This window comes from Falco punctatus (assembly GCF_963210335.1).
Source record: "Falco punctatus genome assembly, chromosome: Z".
Lineage (NCBI taxonomy): Eukaryota > Metazoa > Chordata > Aves > Falconiformes > Falconidae > Falco > Falco punctatus.
In genome coordinates this window covers 37072452-37083932 of record NC_137586.1, presented here as the reverse complement: position 1 = coordinate 37083932, position 11481 = coordinate 37072452, and the positions used below count along the sequence as shown (strand labels likewise).

Here is an 11481-nt window from a genome sequence, read left to right as displayed (position 1 = left end):
TCTTCAACAGTTCAAATCCGTCTCTAAGCCAGTGCAAATTTTATTGCATTAAAGAAAGCTTCCCAACTCACTTAATAAATTCATTATTTATTCACACTACATCCTTTCCATCCTCATTACAATAGTTTATTTTAAACTCCTAGAAGTTTAATGTGCTTCTAAAAAACAGCAAACAATCCCTTTTACTTGCACCATTGATTGATGCAGACTGAAAGAACAAATAAGAACCCCATCCATTTCTCTCCTTGTATGCATCACAATATACAGCACTGTAGGATACAGAACTAGAGTCCAATTCAACCATTCAGTTTCAAGACTTAAAAGTTACAAGGCTGTGTGTTTGTTTTTTAAAAAGTTCCATAATGAGAAGCTGATATACAGAAGGCATTTTAAGATTTTTATTAGTTAAAAGAAAAAAAACCCTTTGTTGGAAATGTACAGTTATATGAATGTAATGACCTGCTTACCATTTAAATGACCTGCTTACCATTTATATATTTAATGGAATATTGTTAACTGCGTTGAAATAATTGTTGAATAAAGAGTTTCAAAAAGAGAAAATTACTAAGTGGATTCCTCAGTTACTTACATTTTAACAATTTGTTTTAAAAATATAATTTCGATGATCTAATGTAATATACATTTTTAAAATATCCCCTATGTTGCAGTTATTCAAGGAAAGCAGTAAACTCAATGAATGGTATATTCGTCTAGCTGCAGCAATATAAAAAGCCATTAATTCACAGTTAAAATGGAATAAAATTACTCATTCACAAGTGCAATGTAGCTTGAGCTTAACCATTGTGAAATTCCACTAGGAACAAGACTAAGTTACTAGCAAAACAAATGAATGTAGTTTGGAACACATATACTAAATTATTTTCCATTAAAATTGTATTGTCTAAACTCGAGTTATACAAAATGTGAAGACATGACTATAAGTAACATAACGTATAGATGCTTCTAGTAACATGTAAAAGCTGGTACCTATTACTGTGCCGATACTGCAGTCTCTATACCTATGGGGCTTTGAAAGTTCTTACGTCTTGGTAATGTGACAGAATATATTTATAATTCACAAAGAAAAACTTTGTCACTTAAGAATCCTGATTCTAAACTTTTAAGACACTATTTGTTGTTTCAATTCTACAAAAAATAGCTATTTTGATATGAACACACAAGCTATATGTAACTGCTTTACAGCTGGGTGAAAGGTGCAGAATGGTATCTTCTCACCGTAACTTACTGCAGTTCAACATCCTTGGGGCAACAGTGCAAGGAAGTTTCTCTGTGATAACTGTTCTTCCTGCACAAACTTTCTAACTTCTTGGGCTTACCTGAAATTCATTAACGGTTTGCATCCATGTATACAATCAGTTTGCTTTACACCCTCACTTTGTGCATGCATTGCAGGTTTTGAAATTAACACTGATCTGCAAGCATTTTCTTCACGTTTATACATGAGAATTCCAAACACACAGAGAAGAGCCATCTCCTCCTGAACACTGGCTGTTGAGTTACTAGACAGAGTATTTGGAGGCAAGAGTTTTGCAAGTGAGCAAAATGCTACTTTTTCTGCTTACATGGAGAGGAAAACAGAACCAAGATCAAGCTTATCGACACCCCTCCTTCGCAACACTTCATCAAGCTCATTCATGCATTATGGATTCAGATAAATTTGGATTACTAGGAGTGGGGTGTCAAACACACTAAGACACATTTGTAGGTGACTAACACACTCCTAAGTAGCCCAAGAAGTTCATGCTGTTACTGACCTGCAGAGAAGAACTATGCCTTTAGCACCCAATTTTCAGAAAGACAAGAGTGTTCACAATGCACTCACAAAAAACTTTTGAAGTCCTTTCGCTGTTTATTTTTGGCCAGATTTTCAACCATACAAATACTGAACCATGCTATGCTATTTTATGCCACGCCCTTTTCTTACACATGCTCACAGTTCTTTCAGTGTTCAGATTAGGGAAGCCTGCATCTCAGAAAGTTTGTGTAGGAAGAACTGCAGTCTCTACCTTTTTGTAGGAGGAGACCTGAAAGTCAATGGAAGAACAGGCAGTGCCATCATGCATTTGAAAGGAGAGAAAGCAGCTAGGAAAAACCCACTCAGTTCTTAATTCCTTTCAAATTTTTGTGAGCTTTTTTCCTACAAAAAAAAAAAAAAAAAAAAAAGCACCTCCTTAGATGAAAACTTAATAAACAAATTGCTTTCACAGATCTGACTTTTCATTTGAACTATGGACTTCACTCAAGAACCAGATGATAAGTTAACTATTAAAAACTAGGCATTAAAAAATCCAAATTAAAAAAAGCAAGTGCTTACTTTTGTCACTCTACATTAAAGAATTAGTATCAATAGGCTGATTCAAGATTTCAAGTAGTCACATGCAGGACTTCTACCACAGGAAGGCAGGAACAGAAGTTGATTTGTAGTGTACAGAAATGCCAATATGCAGCAGCAAACCAAAGCAAGTTCAGTCCTGCAGCTGTGCTCTTCTCCTCAGGCTTTAGGTTTTCTTTTTTTTGTTTAGTGTATATATACCCAGGGAAAGTCTAACATTTAGCACTAGATGCTGTGACACAATCTGCTTTGCTGTTTCTACAGCAAATGAATCTGGAATTTCAACAACAGATGAGAAGTTTGTTTTGAAAGAAGGTAATCTGCTTACAGAATTTATTTTATAGTAGTATTATTTACAATGGTTTGTCATTTGGATGTCACCAATTTACAATTGGATGTCACCAATTACCTAAAACAGCACTCACCAAACAGATTTTCTTTGTAATTTAATGGGCTGGGAGAATTTAAGGGTAATGAAAACTTGATTCCTTGCAAGTTGCATCACATAATCATATGGTTTGTCCATTTAACACTCAAAAATTATCTTTGTATAGCTGTATGTTTAAGATCAGTATAAAATTATACAGGAAAATTTGCCATTTTGATTTGTAGAACTATCAAGTTGTTTGGACGAATGCTTCAGGCAGATTTTTACTTTAAAAGGATGGAACCGCACATGTCAACTATGTAATAGAAGAAGAGAGGAAAATACAAAGAATCAGGCTCCACCCTTCATTGTGATGTAGGTTAGGTATCTGCAAGCAAACATGCATAAACCCAAATAATAAAGAATGAAAAAAAAAGACAGTGTGTGCTCTCCTGCTTTTAATTGTTGAGAAAGCACAGTATTTTTATCAGGAGAGAATCTGTCCAGACAATATCCCCATATTTACTTAGAATCAGCACTTTTAGACAAAATACAAGGAATCAGTCTAGGATGCAAATGTATTTTGTCACAAATAGTGCAATCCTATGTTTTAGCCTCATGAAAAAACAAAACTTGGGTTTTCTTTTTTCATGTGAAAGCTGTTCCAGACAGATCTTCATCCCTCATCATTTTCAAGAATGAAAATTTTTAAGAAAGAGAGTAGCATGAAGTAAATACATTCATACTTAAGATGTGATTATAGTTTTAGCTATGCTCCTTTAACATAATATAGATCTTACAGGTGGTTTTTTTTCCTAGGAATAATTCCATCAGAAAAGCTACACCATTAAATTTCAGAAAAAAAACTGGAATAAATCTTACGATATTCCTCAAGTAACAGAAACATTTAAACTGTTGAACGGTATACAGGCTCTTCTGGTCAAGACTACAACTACTGTAGTCAATTACGTATGTGAGGTGACAAATTGTCTTACCTACTAGAAGCAATCAAAAAGTTAGATTCATTTTTTCATGCATACACTCAAGCACTTTGTTTGTGATAATATACACCTTGAAGACCACATTTTAAAATATATTTCAATTGAAATATTGAATTTGGACTATCAGTGCAAAATAACTAACCCACAGGCTAGCATGAAACCATGGACAGGATGATAAAGAATTCCAGGAAAAGACACTTTTTAAGCATACATGTATACAATATAAAGCATTTTTTTTCCCACACAGTATGTATGTATCCTAATGCCATGTAAGTTTCCCATCTAATTTTTAGACCACCACCTATTTCTGAGCTCTTAGTGTAGAATGCTATCATTCTTCTGGAGAAACCAGCAGTATGTTCATAAGGTCCTGAATTTGTGATATTGAGAATACAGGAAAACTGAGTGTAAGCTTCTGTTTTTTACAACTATAGACATACATTATGAAAAGATCAATCAAAGATAATTTAGAACGCTGATTGGGCAAGGGTCAGGAGAAGGGTAGCAATTTTAGGTACTATAATCTGACAAAAGCAAATGCATTGCAACTTCCAATCCCAGGACTCAAATATTTACATACAAGAATTAAGTATTCTGCTGCAACAAAGGTATTTCATTGGAATACACAAATATTGCTGGCCCTTAAGAAAGTCACCAACTATAGGCTGCTGGTTAATTATCACCCTTTTGAACAACTTGGTATCATGGGGGAAAAGATTTGAGGGAGGAAAAGGAGAAGTATATACAGGGGGAAAAAAGCAGGTCAATCACTGAAACCAATTCACCCTATTAATACAGTCTGTAATCACTTTAATGTATTTCACACTGTGTCTCATGAGATGAAAGACAACAATGTATGTTGTAGCTTAATGAAATTGCTTTGTCAAATTGCTCAATTATCACCTTTTGGGATTCAAAGTGTATATCACCATGCTCCTGGTTTGTTCACCTCTACTTCTGTCTCACTGAAGTATAGCATGTGTCTTCCTCATTTTTATATCAAAGGTGCTCCAAAGCACTTCCTACAACACTCAACCCTGCTGCTTGGTGGAGCATCTATTTTCTGCATCTTTTCAAGAACATCCTTTGGTAGATTTTTATGTGCAAGTCTGTATTCACTATCAAAGACCTCTGAAATAGAAAAAGAATGGTAGAAGTTATTAAAGAAAGAAACCCTGTACAGTGCATGCTACTGTTAATATAAAATACTTCTGGTGATTTTTATATAACAACAAAATAATTAACTTAATTAGCCACTGATTTATTTTTTTCAGAATGCATCCTCTCAGAGAACCTGAAAAGCATCTTCATGCTGGAGCATCACAGAGCACCACAGTAGGTGCCCATTACCTCTATCACAGTTTAGCTTGCCTGTTCCCAGGGTATTTCCCCTGCCACATCCCATAAGGGAGTCCCTTCACTTGCATACTACCAAACAGAAGTCAGTTTAGAGGAGATGAGGAAAGGGTGAGCAATCAGGTGGCTAGATGTCATAGGTCTAATATTTGGGTCGGAGAAAGATGGACCAGACTGGGAACAAGTTTTCAGACACGAGGAGTTAAAGCTTCAAGCTAATACATTTTGTTTAGATTAACCGATTACTGGTTTCAAACAAAGTCAGAATTAATGGCCTCATCTGAATTAAATTTTCATAAAAGCAACACCTAATTGAAGAGTGACAGCCCTGTACTTTTCACTATAACAGCTATTAAAAAGTTAGTTGGAAAGTCATAGATGAAAAGTAAATTTTATACACTAGTCTTCATATAAAGTACTTATATATTTCATACACAGACACTATGCACTTCACAGTATTTTTCGCTTACCAATGTCAATGTTCTCTCTTCCAAGAGACACCAGAGACAGGAAAAGAATTTCTCTGTAAAAACTCCTAGGAAATATTTTAAAGGGCAAGTCAATGAAAGCACCAGCTATCCGAAGTTTAGAAAGTCAATGTTGAAGACACTAATCTTCCATTATGTAGTTTCTGCAACTGTTCCGTTAATCTTGCTTGTGAAGAAAGTGATCTATCTACATGATTACTAGCTTAAGGTTTTCTCATGCCTGAGTATTTTTCCTTAATGCATGCAGTTATGTTATCGCCAAATCCCAGCAGTTACATTTTCTATGAAAAATCTCTTTGATAAACATGCCATAAAAACTCCAGAAACCCAAGACATATAAAATTAAGCACCACTTATTAACTCATTCCTGCCTCATGGTGAAGTACAGGGAGCAGTCTTACTTTAGATCTCCCACACTTTTTGTTTTCGGATGTCACCATCTGTCTCAGAACTGGGTGTCACTGAACAATTTTTTTCTTGTGGAACTCAAAAGATTCTCCTCTAGGCAGATTAATTCTTGCTTCTTTTTAATAACTACAAACCACAGAAGCAAAGGTAACTTAGCATGACAGACTCCAAACACATCTTGTATCTGCTGTAATTTATTTCAAAAGCTATGCTTTTGTGGGAAGCCCTCTTTGAATTGTAGTGTAGATGGAAAAATGTACCGTACAAGTGTTATTTACATGTCTCCCTTTGTTTGTGGATCATGCAGTATCCACTTTTCTTAGCCAATTCTCCAGGCTGGTAGAATTTCTATAGATATAACTAGGTAGTTTGGAGAATACTCCAGACACTGCAACAGGATGCCACATGCTTGTATTCATCAATTTGCTAGATATGGAACAACATGAAAATCTGCATAATTGACATCTGTGTTTTTCTTACTCATTTGTAAAACGTCAATTTTGATAACAGAATTGCATTTAACTATTTGGATGAATTATGCATCTAGCTACAGAATGCACCTGTGTGTAAACATGGCATAAACAAATTCACACAGTGTTTAGTGGACACAAATGAAACTGAATATTCCCAAGACGTCTTTATGGAATAATCATTATGAAGTGTATATGGTCTGATCTTGTTTAAGTTTGAATGGAGTCAAAGTAAGAACAAATCACCCCTTTACCTCTGTCGTTTCACATCCGGCTTAACTTTCTGTAGGAGGAGGTTGATTGGTTTAACAATGTCATTGTGTTGAATACTTAGTTTGATGTTCTCCAACAAAGTGTTTGTTGCCAGCTGATCTTCTGCCATTGTGGAGGGTCTCTTTTCAGAAGAATCTGGGAAATGTAACCATATAGATTACTAGAACAGTGAAGATATTTTTTTTCCACTTTAATAACCAGAAGGTATTTCAGAAATTGAGATACATATACAGAACCTCTAATCAAACTACAGAACCATATTCAAGAGCTCCCACATGACAGAGAAATACAAGAGATTGAAGAGCATCCAGCATCAGATGTTGCCTGTAATGTTTTTTAGCTCAGATTTATCGTTGTACTTCAGTTTCAAAAACTATGTTCAATCCAAGAAAGTTATTTTTTACACAAAAAGAAATAAACCAAAAGAAAACACTGTCACATTTCTTATCAACGAAACTTCTCTTATCAAAGACCTTCCTAAAAGCCACCTAGAATTTATTGATAACTTTGGGCTACATGGTAATGCACAGTTGCGTCAAACAGGAAAGAAAATTATCAGGACATATACCACCATGATTTGTTGCTTATATTACCATTTCCAGAAAAACACTGAACTATTATTCTTTGGAAAACAATGACTTATGAGGGAATGAGTCCATTTACTGGCAAAAAAATAAGGCTACAAATTAGGCAGCAAGAACATGGCACAAATGAAATGTAGACTGAAGCCAGTAATCAAAATCACACCAGCCTAAAGTTTTCATATAACTGACATATATGATGGCTTACAAATATAATTTCCTGTTTTCCATATAGTTTCTGACACTGCTGTAGACCCTATCTACAATACTATCACTTTTCTTCAACATGTAAAACAGGCCTTTTGCTCCTTTATTTACATAAAAAATATATATTTCTGCATCTTCATTCACATCTGAATGCTTTAGGGATGCTTTTCATGTATTGTGCTCAAATCAATATGCTTTTGTGGAAACTAAAGGAAACATCACATCTTACCCTGTGCTCTTGTCTGTAATTTTCTGATCAGCCTGTTTATTTTTAGGACTGACTTCAAATACACCCTTTTTTCTTCCTTAGACCCAGAATATCCATGCTACGTATTTTTTAGCATAGTTTTAAAAATTAAATACAGGCTGAGAAGTTTAGGTTGATGAAGGGGGTTTTGCTGATCAGAAGTAATGAAATTCCGAAGTTCTCATAACCAGTCTGTCTGTCTTTTGTTCATTATGGCAGACGATGGCTTTCTTGGACCTTATTTTTTGACAGTCAAGTAGGCTGCCAAATATTATTAGTGGGGCTTGTACCTTTCATTCATCTATAGAAACACAAGATACTTTTTTGTAATACAGTCTTCTTTTTCATGCCTGCATAGATATAACCAGATAATGCACTGAAACAGTCAGATCAGGTGAAGCTTATTTAGCACCATATCTAAAAAAATCCTCCCACTCTGTTTGTAAGTGTATGACATATAAAGGATGAGTGACACACCTTTTCACACAGATCAGTAAGATATTTTCACAAATAATTTGACACCGAGACTAATGTTTACTACCTATGGGAATGTGGATGCTTCACACACTAAAAAAGCTTTCCAACTTGATAGGCTGTGTACACTCCAGACACTGCAAAACTCTTTCTTTCCACAGCTTCTGCTCCCTCTGCTTTCTGTAACATTTGTTTTACTTACTGAGATTTCTCCAAGATATATACAGGGGCTCCCCTGGCTCTTGGTGGAGGTTGATATTGTCCCACAGAAGATGGATGTATACTAGCTTGCTATCTTGAGCAAGAGATGTCAAAGGAAGCTAAAAAACATGAGGAAAGGGAAGAAGTTTTAAAAACAACAGTACAGTCTTACTGTTTAAAAAACCTGGTTTTTGACTCATTTTGGAAACAAAGAAGGTTTACTTTCTTTATCTTGAATCCAACAAACAGAAAAGTTGATATCTTCTAGAGGAAACTGCACTCAACCAGAGCAAAGTCACAAGAATCGCAACATTTAATTCCCTTTTTTTAGTTTACACTAGTGTATGAAGACCATTCAGTCTTCTTCTACATCTATCTGAAGAAAATATTTATGGGTATTGTCCTGGTTGTGGCTGAGATAAGAGTTCATTTTCACCTCAGTCGCTGGTGCTGTGCTGTGTCTTGGATTTGGTGTGAGAACCATGTTGATGGCACACGGATGTTTTTAGTTGTTACTGGGTGATGTTTGTACCAAGTCAAGGACTTTCCAGTTTCTCAGGCCCTGCCAGCCGGAGGGCTGGAGGGGCACAAGAGACTGGGAGGGGGCACAGCCAGGACAGCTGGCCCCAACTGGCCAAGAGGTGTTCCATACCATAGAATATCATGCTGAGTATATAAACAGGGGGGAGTTGACCGGGGCCTGTCAGTCGCTGCTGGGGGACTGGCTGGGCATCAGGCAGCAGGTGGCAAGCAACTGTATTGTTCATCACTAGGGTTTTTTTTCTCGCTTCCCTTTGGATTTTATTCCTCTCCTCTACTCCTTCCTTTTCATTATAATTGCTATTACTATAATTATTGTTTTGGGTGGTTTCCTCCTATTTTATTTTAATTATAAAATTGTTCTTAATCTCACACCTTGGCTTTACATTCTGTTCCATTTCTCCTCCCCATCCCCTCAGGGGGCAGGGGGAGTGAGTAAGCAGCTGCATGGTACTTAGTTTCAGGCTGGGGTTAAACCATTACAAGCATATATCCAAAAATGTTTTTTGTGCACCAAACACGTTACTTAATTTGTACTGCTCATCATGCCCTGCCTTAGTATTTTCTGACCTGATTAAGACCTGGTATGCACGTCTATGTGTCGGTCTTCCCACCAAGAAGAAACAATCTGTATTTGCATACAAATATGAACCATTTCTTCCCATTAAAAATATATATCAGTCAAAACGATAGTTCTGTAATTATTTTGTAATTATAAGTGCCTCTGGAATCATTAATACAACAAGAATTAGTGGACAAGAAAACTGACCAATAGTGTGCTGATTTAGAGTATTAATTACAAGGTATTTATTATGTCCCACCTTGTGGTTTTCCCTGATACTACATTGTATTTTGCCAGTATGCTTTAACTTTCATTATTATTGGTCTTCAACTACATTTCCTGGAAGACTGTTCTTGGTTCTGCGTGGGTTTGTTGGTTGTTGGGTTTTTTTCAAATTGAGGGAGAGAATTTTAAAAGCAAAGTTCATACACGTAGATAGGAAAATACTACTTTTTCGCATGAATCATATACTTATTAAATTTGGTACTTACATACACAAATTATATAGGTTTCAGAAAAACACCTGCTCCTTAAATGGGAAAAGCAAAATACTAAAACCACAGCATCCATTCTGCGTTTTTGTGTTCTATTCATATAATAATGAAACTTGGTGGAGTATGAATAGTAAAAAATATTAGTTTAAAAGAATAAAAAATATTGACCAATAACTTAAAAGGTTTGTATACTGAAGTACGTAACCCACACTATGTGGATTAAAACGTATTGCAGTTTCTGAGTTCTCCACAGACACGTCTTGTTTCCTTCTATATATCAGGCCTCTCTTTAATGAATTCTAATGCCTGGCTTTTTAAAAAGAGAACAGCCTGACTAGAATTTGAATGCTATCTTCATTCATCTTCCTTCAAGATTCCTTGCAGAAAACAAACCTATCTGTATTACAAAAAAAAAAAGGAACCCAGATCCAAGCTACTCAGAAATTACTTACCCACTTTTTTTGAAGCAAACTCTCACATTTAGCTTACTCTAATATCTGCAGTTCTAATTTCAGGAAGCCACTTACCTGCACTCCATCATTACAGTGTTCGGATGTTAGAATGAGTCCAGGTAAGTTGCTAGGTAGATCCAACCGCCGGAAATACCAAACTAGGTTCCAGAAAATTATGGGGTGTTGATTGATGAATTTGGATGTATGAATTACTTGCTCTCCCTCATTTTCCAACAGTGATTCAAGCTCTTTATGCAGTACCAAAGGACTCAAGTAGGGCACAGATACAGGGAGAGGGTTAGGTCTTTTTATTAAAGGATCCTAAAAACAAAACAATACACACAAAATAAAATCAGTAATTTTTTACAAAAAAAAAAAAATTTCTTCTAGAAATACGCTTCGGTATTACTTGCCCAGAAAATCCCTGATTGCACAGTTTCTTTTGATATTTGGAAGAAGCCTCTGGAAGTACTGAACACACAACAACTTTAGTAGCATCAGCGGGTTTGACTGTTGAGGTGTTTCTTAAAGAAGAAGAACTTAAGGTCTATTATGTGAAAAAGAGAAAACAGTAATTTGTTCTAAGGTGTTCCTGACTGTGCAGTTTCAAGCTGTCTCAGCTGGTACTAAGCCAGTGGTGACGGAGATTGCAGAAATATGTCAGTAATTACATCAGCTGTGGAACTGAATCATGAGTTCATGTTAAGACAGCTTCTTGCCAATAAAAAGCACCGAGAGAGGAGAAACACTGTTTCACCTGTAAGAATAATGCAATAGTCTCAATCCTGCCTCTTACCTTCTCCCATACACTCAATGGGTGAGCCTACCAGAATATAGAGTGCAAGTAAATACGTCAAAAAGGAACAAAAACTTTCACTCTTGCAACAGTGTGTTGGTTGTACTATCGTGTTTAGTCTGCTGTAGAAGTTGTTATTTTTAAAATGAACTCCCAGTTTCAGAAAGACAAAGGGTAGCTTCATTCCGCTAGGGAGAACATTTCAAATCCA

The 11481-nt window shown here is 35.9% G+C and overlaps 1 protein-coding gene across 4 annotated transcripts in view; it reads right to left on the bottom strand.

Moving 5' to 3' along the window:
- Positions 1–378: 378 nt before the first annotated feature.
- The window catches only part of DENND4C (DENN domain containing 4C), a 77123-nt gene continuing 66020 nt past the window's right edge, over positions 379–11481 (bottom strand). For all 4 annotated transcript variants that reach the window (XM_080372865.1, XM_080372868.1, XM_080372867.1 and 1 more), the window contains 5 exons: positions 10550–10795; positions 8428–8545; positions 6698–6851; positions 5548–5612; positions 379–4852 (listed from right to left, as the gene is read on the bottom strand). In XM_080372865.1, coding sequence (XP_080228991.1) covers positions 4716–4852; positions 5548–5612; positions 6698–6851; positions 8428–8545; positions 10550–10795 — 720 coding nt within the window. In that variant the 3' untranslated portion in view covers positions 379–4715. The remainder of the gene's footprint in view (positions 4853–5547; positions 5613–6697; positions 6852–8427; positions 8546–10549; positions 10796–11481) is intronic.